The sequence below is a fragment of the Pollachius pollachius genome (genome assembly GCF_949987615.1).
Source record: "Pollachius pollachius genome assembly, chromosome: 3".
Classification (NCBI taxonomy): Eukaryota; Metazoa; Chordata; class Actinopteri; order Gadiformes; family Gadidae; genus Pollachius; species Pollachius pollachius.
This window is the reverse complement of record NC_136936.1, coordinates 23692915-23707381: the sequence shown is the minus strand read 5'-3', so window position 1 is coordinate 23707381 and position 14467 is coordinate 23692915. Positions and strand designations below refer to the sequence as shown.

At 40.8% G+C, this 14467-nt stretch overlaps 2 protein-coding genes across 7 annotated transcripts in view; both read right to left on the bottom strand.

Moving 5' to 3' along the window:
• Window positions 1-14467, bottom strand: part of cep164 (centrosomal protein 164) — a 36740-nt gene that overhangs the window by 17579 nt on the left and 4694 nt on the right. For 4 of the 5 annotated variants that reach the window (XM_079732701.1, XM_079732702.1, XM_079732703.1 and 1 more), the window contains 2 exons: window positions 3184-3288; window positions 1717-1854 (listed from right to left, as the gene is read on the bottom strand). In XM_079732701.1, coding sequence (XP_079588827.1) covers window positions 1717-1854; window positions 3184-3288 — 243 coding nt within the window. The remainder of the gene's footprint in view (window positions 1-1716; window positions 1855-3183; window positions 3289-14467) is intronic. The other variant, XM_079732705.1, reaches the window with a different exon arrangement.
• Window positions 4430-14040, bottom strand: LOC307073036 (uncharacterized protein). 2 transcript variants are annotated; one of them, XM_079732706.1, is made up of 9 exons: window positions 9004-14040; window positions 7922-8040; window positions 7401-7823; window positions 7075-7312; window positions 6763-6918; window positions 5848-6065; window positions 5589-5742; window positions 5403-5512; window positions 4430-5025 (listed from the first exon to the last, which is right to left on the bottom strand). In XM_079732706.1, exons 1-9 carry the CDS (start codon window positions 9041-9043, stop codon window positions 4714-4716), a joined length of 1770 nt encoding a protein of 589 aa, XP_079588832.1. In that variant the 5' UTR covers window positions 9044-14040; the 3' UTR covers window positions 4430-4713. The 2 variants fall into 2 exon arrangements, with proteins under 2 accessions (XP_079588832.1, XP_079588833.1); XM_079732707.1 differs by having other exon boundaries at window positions 5599-5742.

Sequence of the window (14467 nt, the reverse complement as noted above, 5' to 3'; positions counted from 1 at the left end):
AGAGGCAAACAACAGCCAGCAAACACCAAACCCTACCTCTCCCAGAAGGGGACTTTTTAGTGGGGGGACGCGTTTCTTCTTAGCTTTGCGGTCTGTGTCGGGCATCCTGCGGTCCCCGCCGACCAGCGGAGCCTCCGCAGACCGCTCCACAACCTCCTCCTCCTCACTCAGAGAGGCCCCGTCCGACCATTCCCCCCCCGCCTCACCCTGGACGTTTCCCTCCAACACTTGGTCCTCGTCCTCATCATCCTCCCCTCGGCCCGTCTCCACACCATCCACCTCTTCCCCTTTTCCATCAACATGCACCCATCTCTCCACCACCTCCTCCTCCTCCTCCTCCTCGCTCTGGCTAGGCCTGCTCTCCTCTTTCTCGCTGTCAACACCTTCCTCCTTCTTCTCTCCTTTCTGCAGCATTCCTGCCACTTCCTCTTCCTTACTCACTATAAATCTGTCAAATGCTCTATCTTCATCTCTCTCTGAGGTATCCGTTTCTCTGGCAAGGTCAATCTCTCCGAAATAATCCTTTTCAGAACACTGCTCTATCTCCGCCTCCTCTTCCTCAATATCCTCCTCTACCTCCTCATCGCTCTGCCCGAAATCACTGATGCCACACCCCTTTGCCCTCTCCTCATCTACCACCACCTCTTTACTCATCTGCGCCTCCTCTTTCTCTCTGTCCCCTTCCCCCACGCAGCCTTTCTTCTGTCTCTGTAGACTTTGCCTCTCTGCCCCCTCCTCCCCTTGCCACTCCTCACCTTCCTCCTCCTCTTCCTCCTCCTCCTTCCCCCTGGCGGCTGCTTTCTCTTCCCCCTCTTCGTTGTATTCCCCTTCATTTTCACCCCCAACTCTCTCCATGCTGAGTGCTGCTCCATCATCGCTCTCTTTCTCACCCCCCTTGACATCCCTGTCCTCCCCCCTCAAAATGCGGTCCTCGTCCTCTCCCTCCCCTGTTTTTCTCTCCTCTTCCTCTCTTCTTTCTCCATCCTCCATCTCCTCGTTCTCTCCCTGAGCGGCCCCCACCTCCTCCTCTGCAACACATTCTACATCCTCCGTCCTTTTGTCCTCTCCCTGAGAAGCGTCCTCCTCCACCTCTGCCTCTCCTCTTTCTCCAACATTGATCTTCCCGTCCTTCTCCGCCTCCATCTCTTCCTCCTCTTCCTGAACATCTACCTCCGCCTCCACTACCTCCTCGACCTGACCATCCACCTCCTCCCCTCCTCCTCCTCTCTCCTCCATCTCCTCCTCCTTTACCTGACCATCCACCTCCTCCCCTCCTCTCTCCTCCATCTCCTCCTCCTTTACCTGACCATCCACCTCCTCCCCTCCTTCTCCTCCTCTCTCCTCCAACTCCTCCTCTACCTGACCATTCACCTCCTCCCCTCCTACTCCTCTCTCCTTCATCTCCTCCTCCTTTACCTGACCATCCATCTCCTCCCCTCCTTCTCCTCCTCTCTCCTCCATCTCCTCCTCTACCTGACCATTCATCTCCTCCCCTTCTCCTCCTCTCTCCTCCATCTCCTCCTCTACCTGACCATTCACCTCCTCCCCTTCTCCTCCTCTCTCCTCCATCTCCTCCTCCTCTCCCTGACAATCCTCCTCCTCCCCTCCTCCTCTCTCCTCCATCTCCTCCTCTACCTGACCATCCAACTCCTCCCCTCCTCCTCCTCTCTCCTCCATCTCCTCCTCCTCTCCCCGACCATCCTCCTCCTCTCCCACCTCTTGTTTTTCCTCCGTCTTTCCCCCATGCAGTACCCCATGGCGCCCGCCTGAGGACTCTCCCCCGGCACCATCACCCACCTCCTCCCTGCCGGGCGAGAGGGGGGAGCGCGACAGGTGGCACCCCGAGAGGGACCCCTTGGGTTGGGCAACGGGGAGCCAGTACAGAACAGACACAAACGTTGGTGTGTCCGCGAAGAGGAGGCGTGCAGAGGACACATACAGGAGAGAAAGAACAGAGAGATCACTGTGAGGGAGACACGTGGGAGGAAGGAGACAGCGGGTCTGTGGATCTGCACGGCTGGCAACCGCTGACACTAACATCAGAATAACGCAGACCCATGCCTTATTCATTGTTATTTGTTGTTTCGAATTGAATCACGATTCGCCCCATGGTAAGCTGTCACGCACTGCATAAGACGACCAGCACTATAGAACTGTAAAGACATATTTTCATGCTTCATTATTAATATTATTATTAATGTGAGATCTGTGAGGTTACTTCATTCTTTGTCTTAAGTCTCCCTCGTTTGTTGTTATTGTTGTTGTTGTTGTTGGAAAAAGATGTGCAGTGGTGACTTCAACGAAACGAAGGGGGGAAGACTCAGTTTGTGATTAGTTATCTCTTTTTTAGACAGCGAAGCAGCAGTGGCAGTAGTTAATAGAAGTAGGAGGACAAGCAGAAGGCCAATGTGACAGCCATGGCTTTGGTTGGAAATGTCCCCATCAGCACAACTATACACCACAACCAATTGGGATGGGTCACCACGCAGAAAGGCATAGTGAGGACATGTTAGAGGTCATGGGAGAGAAAAATAAACACATTAGAATAAAGGTTAAACCAGAGATGGAGAAAATCTGATCTTTATGAAAAAGTCAATGTTTCTGGCTGATGTGGAGAAGCTACAACCTACTCCAACAGCCACCACTACTGATTGAATATTATCAGCAACATATCCCAATTCCATTAGGAAAATAGAAAACATAATTCAAGGACGCAATTTCCTGGGTGTTGCTAGCATATAGTCTACTACATTGGATAGTAATGCAGGCCCTAACCCCCTAACCCATTCACTCCCTACAACATACACTTTAACTTTGATAAAGACCAGAAAAATATAAATGCATTAACTATTTTAATTATAAAAGATTACTATGGCGCTAGACTGTTTTTTTTATATATATATATATATATATATATATATATATATATATACACACACATCTCTGCCTTTAAACAGGCTACTGGATAAGAGTCGCCAGCTACATGGCAACTCCATCATGTCGGGAAGTCTGACACGAAACAATGCAGAAACAGCACAGACGTCAGACATCACATGATAGATCCCGCTTACGACAGAGAGAGGGAGAAGGTGGAGACAGAGAGGGGGCTGAAACGAGAGCAAGAAAGAGGATCCAGATGGAGATCACTGGAGGGCCGGCAGGTGTCCAGGGAGCGTGTTGTACCTGTTGGGAGGGGGGCTCTGGACTGTGGTCTCTGGAAAGAGCCAGGTCCTGCAGCTCTGGCTCCGTACGCTCCTCTGGTGGAGGTCCGCCACTGGCCTCACTGTCCTACACACACACAAACACACAGAACACAAGACCCATAAACACACACACACACACGCGCGCACACGCACACACACACACACACACACACACACACACACACACACACACACACAGTTAATGGCTATTCTCCTTTGGCCATGCTCCATTAGGCCTGTGTGCAACCTGTGAAGCTGTAAAGCAACCACTTACTTTATAGAGCTGGTCATAAGAGAGGCTATAGAAGTTCAAGTGATGTTTCATTCATGGATTGGGATCAATTACTGAATGTATTGTATTGTATTTACTGTGACATAACTTTTGAGATATACTTGCCTGGGTAGGTGCCATCTGTAATCACTGCCCTCAATAAACTCACAGCCTGTGTTGTTGTGTGTTTATGTACTATGTGTTTCTGTGTTAAAGTTATGTGTGATGTACACCTGCACTGCAAAAAAGGGTAGACTGAATATAAGATATAAGCACTCAATTTGAGGAGAATCTACTTAAAACTAGTGAAATTATCTGTCCATGCAGCAAGTTAATTTTACTTGATAAGAAATCTTGAAATAAGATTTTAAAATCTAGAAATAAGTAGTTTTCAAAAAGTTAAAAATAAGATGAAAATGCTTAGTTTTAGATTAATTTACTTGAAATTGAACTTAATAAGCCCAATAATAAGGGAAATATACTAAATATAAGCAAATAAAGTGTTGAAAATAAGATGAAAATGCTTGTTTTTAGATTAAAATACTTGAAATTGAACTTAATACAGCCCAATAATAAGGGAAATATACTAAATATAAGCAAATACGCTGTTAAAAATAAGCTGAGAATGCTTGTTTTTTAGATTAATATACTTGAAATTGAACTTAATACAGTCCAATAATAAGGGAAATATACTAAATATAAGCAAATAATTCTCCCCCCCACCCTTAATTGTAGCAAATTACAGATTAAAAACATTGAAAAAAATTATATTTTAAGTCGAAAAGACTCAGTTTAAGTATAGTATGATTAAGCTGTATCTTGATACAAGTTGCCTCATCCTAGAATGAAACTAAATACAGCTTAAAAATAGACCCAAAACCTTAAAACCTGTCCTTATTCCTAGACTACACATCTTCACTGACTGAAACCACAGCCAGGACTGCATGATGAAAATCCACATTTATTGGAACACTGTCAGGGTTCCATCATCATAACATCAAACACAATCAAGTCATTTTTTGAACACAAACAACAACGATTTGACAATGCAATGTTATGTCGTAAAATACAAAAACAAAAAACTTTAAAGGATGTGTGGGACCTCTACTACATCTATTTTTTAGGAAAATAAATGTAGGACTCTAACCAAGTGCTAACCATGTTATGAACAAAACAAGCTAGGACACAGCAAACAAAAAGCAAAACAACTGACCCGACAAAATCCTTCTCACCATTCACCTATTTTTCAATGAACGAGTTCCATTCATCTATTGCTTTTTTATATGCACCAGTGGCGTCTTGATCGTGGATGGCATCACGAATTACCACGGTCTGAATGACAGAGAGGATGGTTGCAATACATTTGGGGTATGTCAAGTGCAAAGTGTAGTAGTATGCCATTAACACCAACATTCCTTCCCAAAAATCCCCCTGGGGGAGGTTGCAGACTGGCATGTTTCCAACGGCAACGATGCAGGTCGTTCCATCAAAAAGCAGCACCGGGGAGGAGAGAGGCCGCTTCTCCAGGTAGAGCCCAGGGTCCTCGCCAGGCTAGAACAGAACCATAAGGACAATATGGTGGAGAGTATGAACATGCTGTGCATCAAAACTGCTTAAAAGACTATGTTCACTGAACACGGTCACTGATTAACTGATCACGCTGCAACAAATGAATGGCATCAAGTGCAATATCAACAGATTGCTCAAACTGATGTATGTCGAAACAGAGGAAACTAAAATGAATTACTTCAAGTTGAGGACTGAACTTTGTTGAAATTTTAAATTTACGAAATAAACAAACTGTGAGCATGAATAATTGTATTTAATCTCTAGTTACACTGAAGTTTTAAGTAGCCCTTGTTAGGTGTGAACATGCACAACAATGTGAGTAAATGAAGGAAACATTAAAGTGGCAACATAATTCTCACCTTGAGGATATGAAGGAGAGCCTCACTGGCATTTCCAAGCCGCTTTGGTGGTGGAGTTGGGGAGGGGAAAAGTAATGGGAGTGCATTGAAGAGGGCGATAGAGAAATCCACTATGGAACAAAGAAATAGAATTGAATGGAATGGTTTGAACATAGACGACACATTTGATATAGAACAGCAACTTACCTCCACGTACATCCAAGGGGAAAGGTGGTTTCAGGGCTTTCTTCCACACGCCATAGAACTGCACCTTAGCACAAAAGTCTGCCCATCTCCCTTTCATTTCCTCTGTGTATTTGCGGTTGGTGCTATCAACGATGCGGCGCAGCTCATCCATTGCCTGGGACAAAATTGTGCTTAGTTATTCAAACACTGACCAAGCTTAAAAAAAGGCGGCAGACAGACAAAAGCAAATCATTCATGCCAAAGTAGTTGGGAAACGTACATTTTGAATGTCTTTAAAACATGGGTATGCCTCAAAGATTTTTTTGGGTCGGTCTTCTTCCCTTGCAACATCTGCATCAATGAAAGCCCGTCTGGCCTGACACTCAAGGTCCAATATTTGAGCTACATCACTGAAGTTGGGTCTTGCATTGGGCTTCTTGTACATGTTGCTCAAAGTTCGGTAGTGCCTTGCCTGCATCTTCAGACTGTCTTTGCGTGCTAAAATTGATAACACAGGAAAAAGGGAGAGTCAGACAAAGACATTTTAAAGTAAACACTACACTGACATCAGAGAAGGTCAATCAAAGTTCATTTATATGATTAAATTACAAAACAATTATAGTAGAAAGTAATTGTAGCAGTCAGTATTAGGCATAGCAATAAAACACTGGAGAACTTCCAAATCTGTAACCATTAACTGGACTTGAGAATGGATTATTAGAATCTGTTTTCTATTCATTTTCTTACACATCTTTTATCATACTGCTTTATTTTTAAAAGTATCTTTATCTATTTGTATCTGTAAATAGTACCCCCACTAGATTTCAGAAGTAATATTTCTACCAAACTCAAGTGTTAAAGGCAATAGAAGCTTGAGTAAAGCAATTTCCTAATGAAGTATTAAAAATGTACAGAAATTTTAAATTTACTTTATTAATTTCATTAGCCCTAATATAAAATACATGCACAGCACAATGATGCACAACTTAGGTTCAATGCATGTTGAAATGCTTGTTTGTAAAATAATGGGTCAAATCAAGTTCAGTTAGGCCAAAAAGTAATTTGTTTAAAATTGTTAGCATCAATGTAGCCGATGACTGTGAGCCGATGGATATATTTTTGAAAGTAATTTAATCTAATCTGTAAATCAAGATCTATCATAGATAGCAGTCTGAAAGGGTGAAGGCGGGCTTACCATCATCCTCTGCAAATGTAGTTGATGAAGCTGTCACAGTCCTGGATGTTGTTGGTGAAGCTGTCACAGTCCTGGATAATGTGGGTGATAGCGGTGAAGCCAGGTTGCTATTGTTGGGCTTCCTTTGCACACCGGAGGGTAGCTGGAGTAGGGAAGCTTTTTGTGGGAAAAATAATTTAAAAAAATTAAAATCTAAGTATTTGAAAACTAACAGGGAAGCACATTAATGCAGTCTCAATCCGTTTTTTATGGATGTACAGAAACCAGTACAGTGACTGCATACTTTTACTTTGTCCAACTTTAAGAACATACCTGCTCTGGAGTTGTCCTCGCTGAGGTCATCGTTGCTCTCAAATAGTATGGCGTCAGCCCTGGATCCACTTGGGTCGCTGCTTGTCTCACCAGTTGCATCACAGCTTATGTCACCATTTGTCCCTGTCGACCTGAACAGAGTCTTCTTGGCCGAGCCTCGTTGCGGCATGGAGCCTTGCCTCTTCCTTGGGGACCTCATATTTTGAAGTCTCTTGTGCATTTTGGTGAAGATGGTAACCTGTGGTAAAAACAAATGTTTAAGTTGCTGTTTTGGATCCCACTCATAGATGTTTTTTTTTAAAGAGAGAGAAAAAAACATTACTTACATATGGCATATTAGTGTTAGCATCACATAACATGGGGTAATAGTTGACGATCTTCTGTGCCATTGCTCTCATCTCAACTTTGGAGGGGTATTTTACTTCTTCTCCCATGGGACTAGCACGCAGGATTGCAACCATGCTGGTGATTGTGTTCCGGATGAGTCTGCAGCAGAGCTCCTTAGACAGCTTACAGTCATTTTCTTTTCCAATGCGGAGCAATGCAAAGTACCGACTACGCACCATATCCAACTCTGAATCTGTGTACAACACATACTCTGGTGGGTCTGGCATTTTCAATGTTTTGGCAGCAGTTTTGGATATGGGAGTGGAAGCATGAGGCTGGCATGTTGGGATGGCACTAATTGAGGGTAAAATCCAACTTTCACTTCCACACGCGCTGGCATCTTGGTCAGTAGTTCCTTCACACTATTACAATTGTTGGGGATAAATAAAAAAAAATACAATTAAGAGCATTGATCACTTGAGAACATTTGTACAGTAAATCCCATCCCATGTGTATGTACCTTTTGATTGATAAAATCCCAAAGCTTCTTTCTTCTGAGAAAATTCTCTGGGCCAGGAAAAAGATCTTGCAGGTCATCCCGGCTAAGGGTTTTCAAAACCTCCTCATCAATGCTGGCGGCTGTAATTGATAAAACATATCTAATTTCAGATGAGACATTTTCCAGCTTCCAGTCACATGATGAGTTGCATGTTATGCGCACATATACATACGTTTGTATGGTTGTCGGTGAAATGAAGCACCTGGTTGTTACTAAAGTTCTAAACATCTCATTTGCTGATTGCCAATCAGTCAAAAATAATTTAATGTCTGTCTCATTTAGACACTTATCCCAAAAGGCAAGACAAGTTAATGTCTTTAATAAACTTGATTTAGCCATATGTTGTCCTTGATGTATTGGAACTAATTCCACTTTGTATTTCACTCCATCACATTGTAAAGGCTAATATAGGAAATGTTTTCGTGAACAAGGTAACCGTGACATCATTACACACGTTCGCCAGTAAACACACAGTTGACATGAACTACGCTTGTGTACACTAACACACACACTAAATATAGCCTATGGCTTACTACATTCCAATGTTTAAGCATGTTGAACAGGTGATATAAAGTTTGTGCGTTTTACTTCAGTCATGTCAACTGGGAAACTGGAATCTTTAGGCTATCGCTCATCACGTTCCCTGGCTGTGACTAGGGCCCGACGGCGACTCCCTGTTAGTGTGTGTGCGCGCTTGTGTCTGTAGCGTGTCTGACACACACACACACACACACACACACAAAGATTCTAAAGACTAGCTTGTATCATCCCAAAATAGTTTTTATATGTAAAACTGATGAATGCGTGTCTCAAGAACACATTTCAAACTTTAATAAAAAAAAGGGGTTTCGTTTAATTCATTTTTCCTAAACGGTTAGGATTTACAAACCGTTGCACGTGTACACGTGCACTACAATTTATATGAAAAATGTAGTTACTAGTTGTTAATTGACATCAACAATCTCCCTTTCAAAGATACAGAAAAATACAGATGCTAATGTTGCTCAGCTAATTAGTTAACATGAATGAAAAAAATGATTTACCTTCCAAAACCGACAATATGGTGTCCTCGAACTCGTCCATGTTGGGTTACCAGAGCTCTCCGGCTCGCTTTCCACGCACCCTTACCTGAAAAAATACGCGGCCAGAGGAAGCTAATGGTTTTCTTTTCTTAAGTTGAAGGGTTGAACCACAAGTTTACCAGCCTTTTCTTTCAAAGCGGGAAACAGCCGGAAATCGCCTCAACCGCTGTAGGCGCAAATGACTGACATCATGAACTGAGCATGCGCAGAAAATACAAAAAATGCATACAATATTAAAACTACGTTTTAAAATACCGCATTGAGCCTTAAAATCTGTTAATTTAAATGTATGTAATTTAGTATAAAAATAGTAATTAGAAAAATAAATACCTGATCCTTCCCATCATGCATCCGCCGTTAAACATGAGAGAAGAAGAAGTGTTTGCCAACCGCCAAGAAACAAAACGAAGAAGAAGTTGACGAAAGCGTGCAGAGAATTCATCATGGCGTGGAGATGCATGATATGTGTGGTCTTTGTTGCTTTAACTGTAAAGGTGCTCCTTAGCCACATAAATGCAGTTCACAGTCGTAGTCCGGACTTTTGGGTTTACTGTGGAATTGATGGCTGTGACCAGGACTTCAGAGTTTACAACTCGTTCTTTCGCCATATTAAACGGACGCACCCTCTGTATTTGACGACTGCGTGCCCGCCAAGCGGATGGAGAGCGAACCCCACATCCCACTCTTTGGGGTTGCAGAACTTTGGTCTGGCGGTTTTTTCCAACAGTATCACTGATGCAATAGCCAGCGCTGCGGAAACACGGCCTGTACTACCTCTGTCTGCAGCTACCAGCACTGAAATACCGCCTGACCCATCTCAGCATGAAACACTGCAGCCTCAGGTTGTTGACTGGCTTGTCCCCGTAAGTGTCAAACTAACTTAACATTACAATGTATTTTGACCTCTGTTGCCTAAGTAAATTAATTCTAGCTGATTTTGCTATTTCTAAATTAATTTTGAATGCTACAAAGTGCAGAGCAAAGGCAACACAAAATGGAATAGAAAACAGCAACATTTTGGATTATAACAGTTACACAAAGAAGTACACAAAAAAATGTAATAACAGATAGTGTCTGCAGAGAATGGGACTCTTTCCAAAAAAATCATTGATTTATTTAAAATTTGGAGTCACCCAAATGATCTTGTAAATATTATTTTTGACTATTTTATTCATCTTTTCTTTTTTACACTAAGTTAAAACAAACGGCTTTGGTTTAAGTCAAACATAATAATTGTATATAAATGTGTATATAAAAATATAAATGTACATAATAATTGGTGTCCTAGATTATGAAAAAAATGCTTCTTATTATTCTCCAAAGGAAGAACCTGATATTGCCAGATCTGCTGCAGCTTTTGCCGTCAGCGTCCGTGAAGAATGCCACTTGTCACAGGTAAGTGACTACTGATCATCACCTATGATCAGTTAATCTCATACCATGCATACACCCAACAACAGCATGTGGAAGTTTGAATTCACTTTTGTTCAAGAATCTATCATTTATCAATGTTAACATATGGGCACCGAACATATTTCCTGCTGAGCGAGTCACGTCATGTCTCTGGCTGAGAGTATTTTTTTTTTTTTGAAAAATGAACGTCTACAGGATGTAAATTGCAACTTTAGAACAATTTCTAAATATGTTCGGTGCCCATACGTTTACATTGACAAAATTATCAATTCTTGAACGAAACTGAATATAAACTTCCACAAGCTGTGGTTGGGTGTATGGATGGTATGAGATGAACTGATCATAGGTGAGGTGATTTTTGAGACAAACATAGTTTATGTCATGGCCTTTAGTTGTATATTGTGGACTTATTGGATGGATTCATAGTGCAGGAAACAATAATATAAATTTCAAATATTTTCACAGAGAACCGTCAACAATGTCATCTCAGGGGTGCAACAATACCAAGCTGTTCTCCTAGGTACGCTGAGAGAGAGAATGAGAAGGGTGTTTGAAGAGAATTCCGACGCGACCACTCGGCTTCAAGATGCGGCTTTGGCCACGTTTGATACGTTCACAGATCCTTTCTCCACAACTGCATATGGACAGAATAGGGCCATTCGGGAACTATTCAATCCAGTTGACCCAGAGGAAGTTGTAGTGTCCCAGAAGATTTGTTGGGTAAAGCGAGGTCGTTCACGGGTCATGTCCATAAGAAACAAAGTGTTTTACTATATTCCCCTAATTCAAAGTCTAAAGCAATTATTGACCAATTCCAGAATCTTTACCATGTTGAACACTTTACCACAAAGGAGCAGAGAGGGATTCTTCTATGATTTTAGTGATGGGGCCCTCTTTACCTCTCACCCTTTATATTCTCAAAGGCCGAATGCATTGCAAATAATACTATACACAGATGAAATCCAAATATGTAATCCCTTGGGGTCCTATGCTTCTGCAAATAAATTGCTCATGTTTTATTATAGTTTAGGTAATATTGATCCAAAATTTAGATCTAAGTTGGCTTCGATACGACTCCTTGCTATTGCAAATGCAAAAGATATTTCGGAGAGTGGTGTTGATGTTGTACTAAATAGAATTCTTGAGGATCTGACACAGCTTTACAATGGTGTCATGATTGAAACACAAAATGGTGAAACTGAGTTGTTTGGTGCTGTGATAGCCGTATGTGGAGACACACTTGCCCAACACGAGCTTGCTGGCTTTAAGGAGGGGGTTGGTTTTGCTCATAGTAAATGTAGACACTGTGAATGTGACTTTGAGGATATGCAAAGTTTTTTTGACGAGAATAGTTTTGTTGAAAGAACTATGGAGAACCACATCAGTCAGTGTCTTGAAATAGACAAAGCAAGCACAGATGTCTTGAAAGGATCCCTCAAAACCACTTATGGAATTAACAGAAGAAGCAGACTAGTAGATGTTCCTGCATTTGATCTGATCAAACAAACTCCCCAGGACATAATGCATGTTATTTTCGAAGGTGTCGCACCAATGGAGGTTAAGCTTGTATTAAAACACCTTATTCTCTTCGGAAAAATAGATTTACATGAGTTTAACGCAGCCATTAAAAACTTTCCTTACTCACCTCTTGATATACAGGACAAACCTTGTCCTATCAGTGTCACCACTCTAGCAGCTAATGACAACAAATTGAAACAGACTTGTGGGCAGATGTTTATACTTTTAAAAATATTACCTTTTCTTTTGAGTGGTGTGGACAATGAGTACGTTCAATTCATTATGAAGTTAATTGAGGTAGTACAAATAGTCCTGGCTCCCACTATTTCTTTACAAACTGTATTGTTGCTCAAAAGTATGATTGAGCAACACCTGTATCAGTTCAAACAACTTTTCCCTGAAGCAAATGTGATACACAAGCAGCATTACATGTTGCATCTTCCTAGTCAAATCATATCCCTTGGTCCTTTAATAAGGAGTATGTGCATTCGCTTTGAGGCAAAGCATTCCTATTTTAAGCGATGGGCCTCTAAGTTAAATTTCAAAAATGTGTGTAAATCACTAGCAAACCACAATCAGTTTCTTGAATGTTGTCAGAATGACATAGGTTTTGAGCATCCAATTTTTGCAAATGAAAGAGAATCAGGGCCTGTATCAGCTGTTACAAATACTGAATATGTTAAGAGAAAAGTCACCGATTTTTTGGGATTAGATGTCATGCAGTCTATTGTCTCAGTGAAATGGTTTATCCTCAATGGCAATAAGTACATCAGTGGGAAGTCTATGATTATTGCTGATGTGAATGACATTCTCCCAGTGTTTGGACTGATTAAGGATATCTTTCTGATTGATTCCACAGTTGTTGCTTTTGAGTTCCAGCGCTATGAAACTTTGAATTTTAATCAAGAATTATTGGCTTATGAAGTGGCAGTTCCCACTCTTGCCCAGGCTACAGAATTTGTACATGAGCTCATTGATTACACTTCATACTTTTCTGTTAGTTTCAGAGAAAGTGAGTTTGTGCCAATAAAATACAGTATTTGTGATATCATTGCCAATAGACATCAGCCGGATTAGGGATGCACATGTGTATTGGATGATCTACTGATCTCAGCTGTCAACAAAAAAAATGCTATTAATCGGTGTCAGTATAGCTGATGTGTATCTGTTTTTCACAAACAATTTAATGGTCCCATGTTCTCAAAATGTATTTCCTTTTTTATTTTTTTCCAAACCACACTCATATGTTATTGCAGTGTTAAGAGTTAACAGCTGGTTCTGAAGAGAATTATTTATTGGGCTGAAGAAGTCCTTACGTTTGACAAATTTTTTTTCATGGTTATGTGAGAAATTATCAGCAGTGTGGTAATGTAACACTATCTCTGACAGATGCAGAAAATGTTCATTTTTGCATCACAATTTTCATTTTCACTGGAAAACTTAAAATGATGTGATGTGAATTTTATCACGTTTATATAAATAAAAATGTTTTCTTTCATCTGGATTTTTTCGTGTTTTTTTAATGTTTTTTTCCCGCACCATCGCAGTTTTCGTGTTAGAACAATATCTGGCATAGCTTTCATGTTTGTTCGTTTTTTTCAAATTCACAGTGTACATTAATAAGTCCTTATAAGCGATGAAGCCAATGAATTTTGGTGACCTCACGACATTTGCTTTAGCACCACCTTCAGGTCAAACTTTTATGTATCTTAAGTAGTTTTTATCTGATTCTTTGTAAAATTGCTTGCCACATTAATGACACAAAGGTTGAGTCCTATTCATTTTATTGACCCCATGATCTCTCTTCTACCACCATCAGTTCAAACTCTGTTAATGTATTTAAAATATAGCTTTCATCTCAATTATTTCAATAATGACCCCTAGATGATGAACCCTAATGACAATGGTGGTGACCCCATGACCTTTGCTCTGATACACAACTACTTTGCCATAAAGGGTTTGATCAAAAAGGGGGGGCAGCCTGCTTTTAGGTCTCCGACATACTATATAAAATATCATAGCACATGTGAAAAACCGACAAAAAATTTAAATAATATACAGAATCAGCTATCTCAATATTTTAAACACCAGATTAGGATCATTGTTGAACATCTGTTGCATCTAAAATGTGTAATTGTATCATGTTGTATAGTTTCTCTTTGTTTCAACATGTTTGAAGACAGTCATTAATGACTTTTATGTGATTCTTAAATCAAGCAACATTCAAGTTGCTTGATTTAAGAATCACTGAATCTTGAAACAAGTTTAGAACTAATTTAGCTGATTTTAAGAGTTATTCAATCCGCTTTAAGATTCCTAGACTAAACCAGATATAAAAGACATTTTGTACTCAATTTAAGATTATACTGTAAAATGACTAACTTAAAATAAGTAAATAACTTTTAAAACAAGGCAAATTATCTATGATGTCTAATTATAAGATTTAAAATCTTGGCAAGTGCCAGATTATTTGCAGTGTGTAGCAATGAGTTGA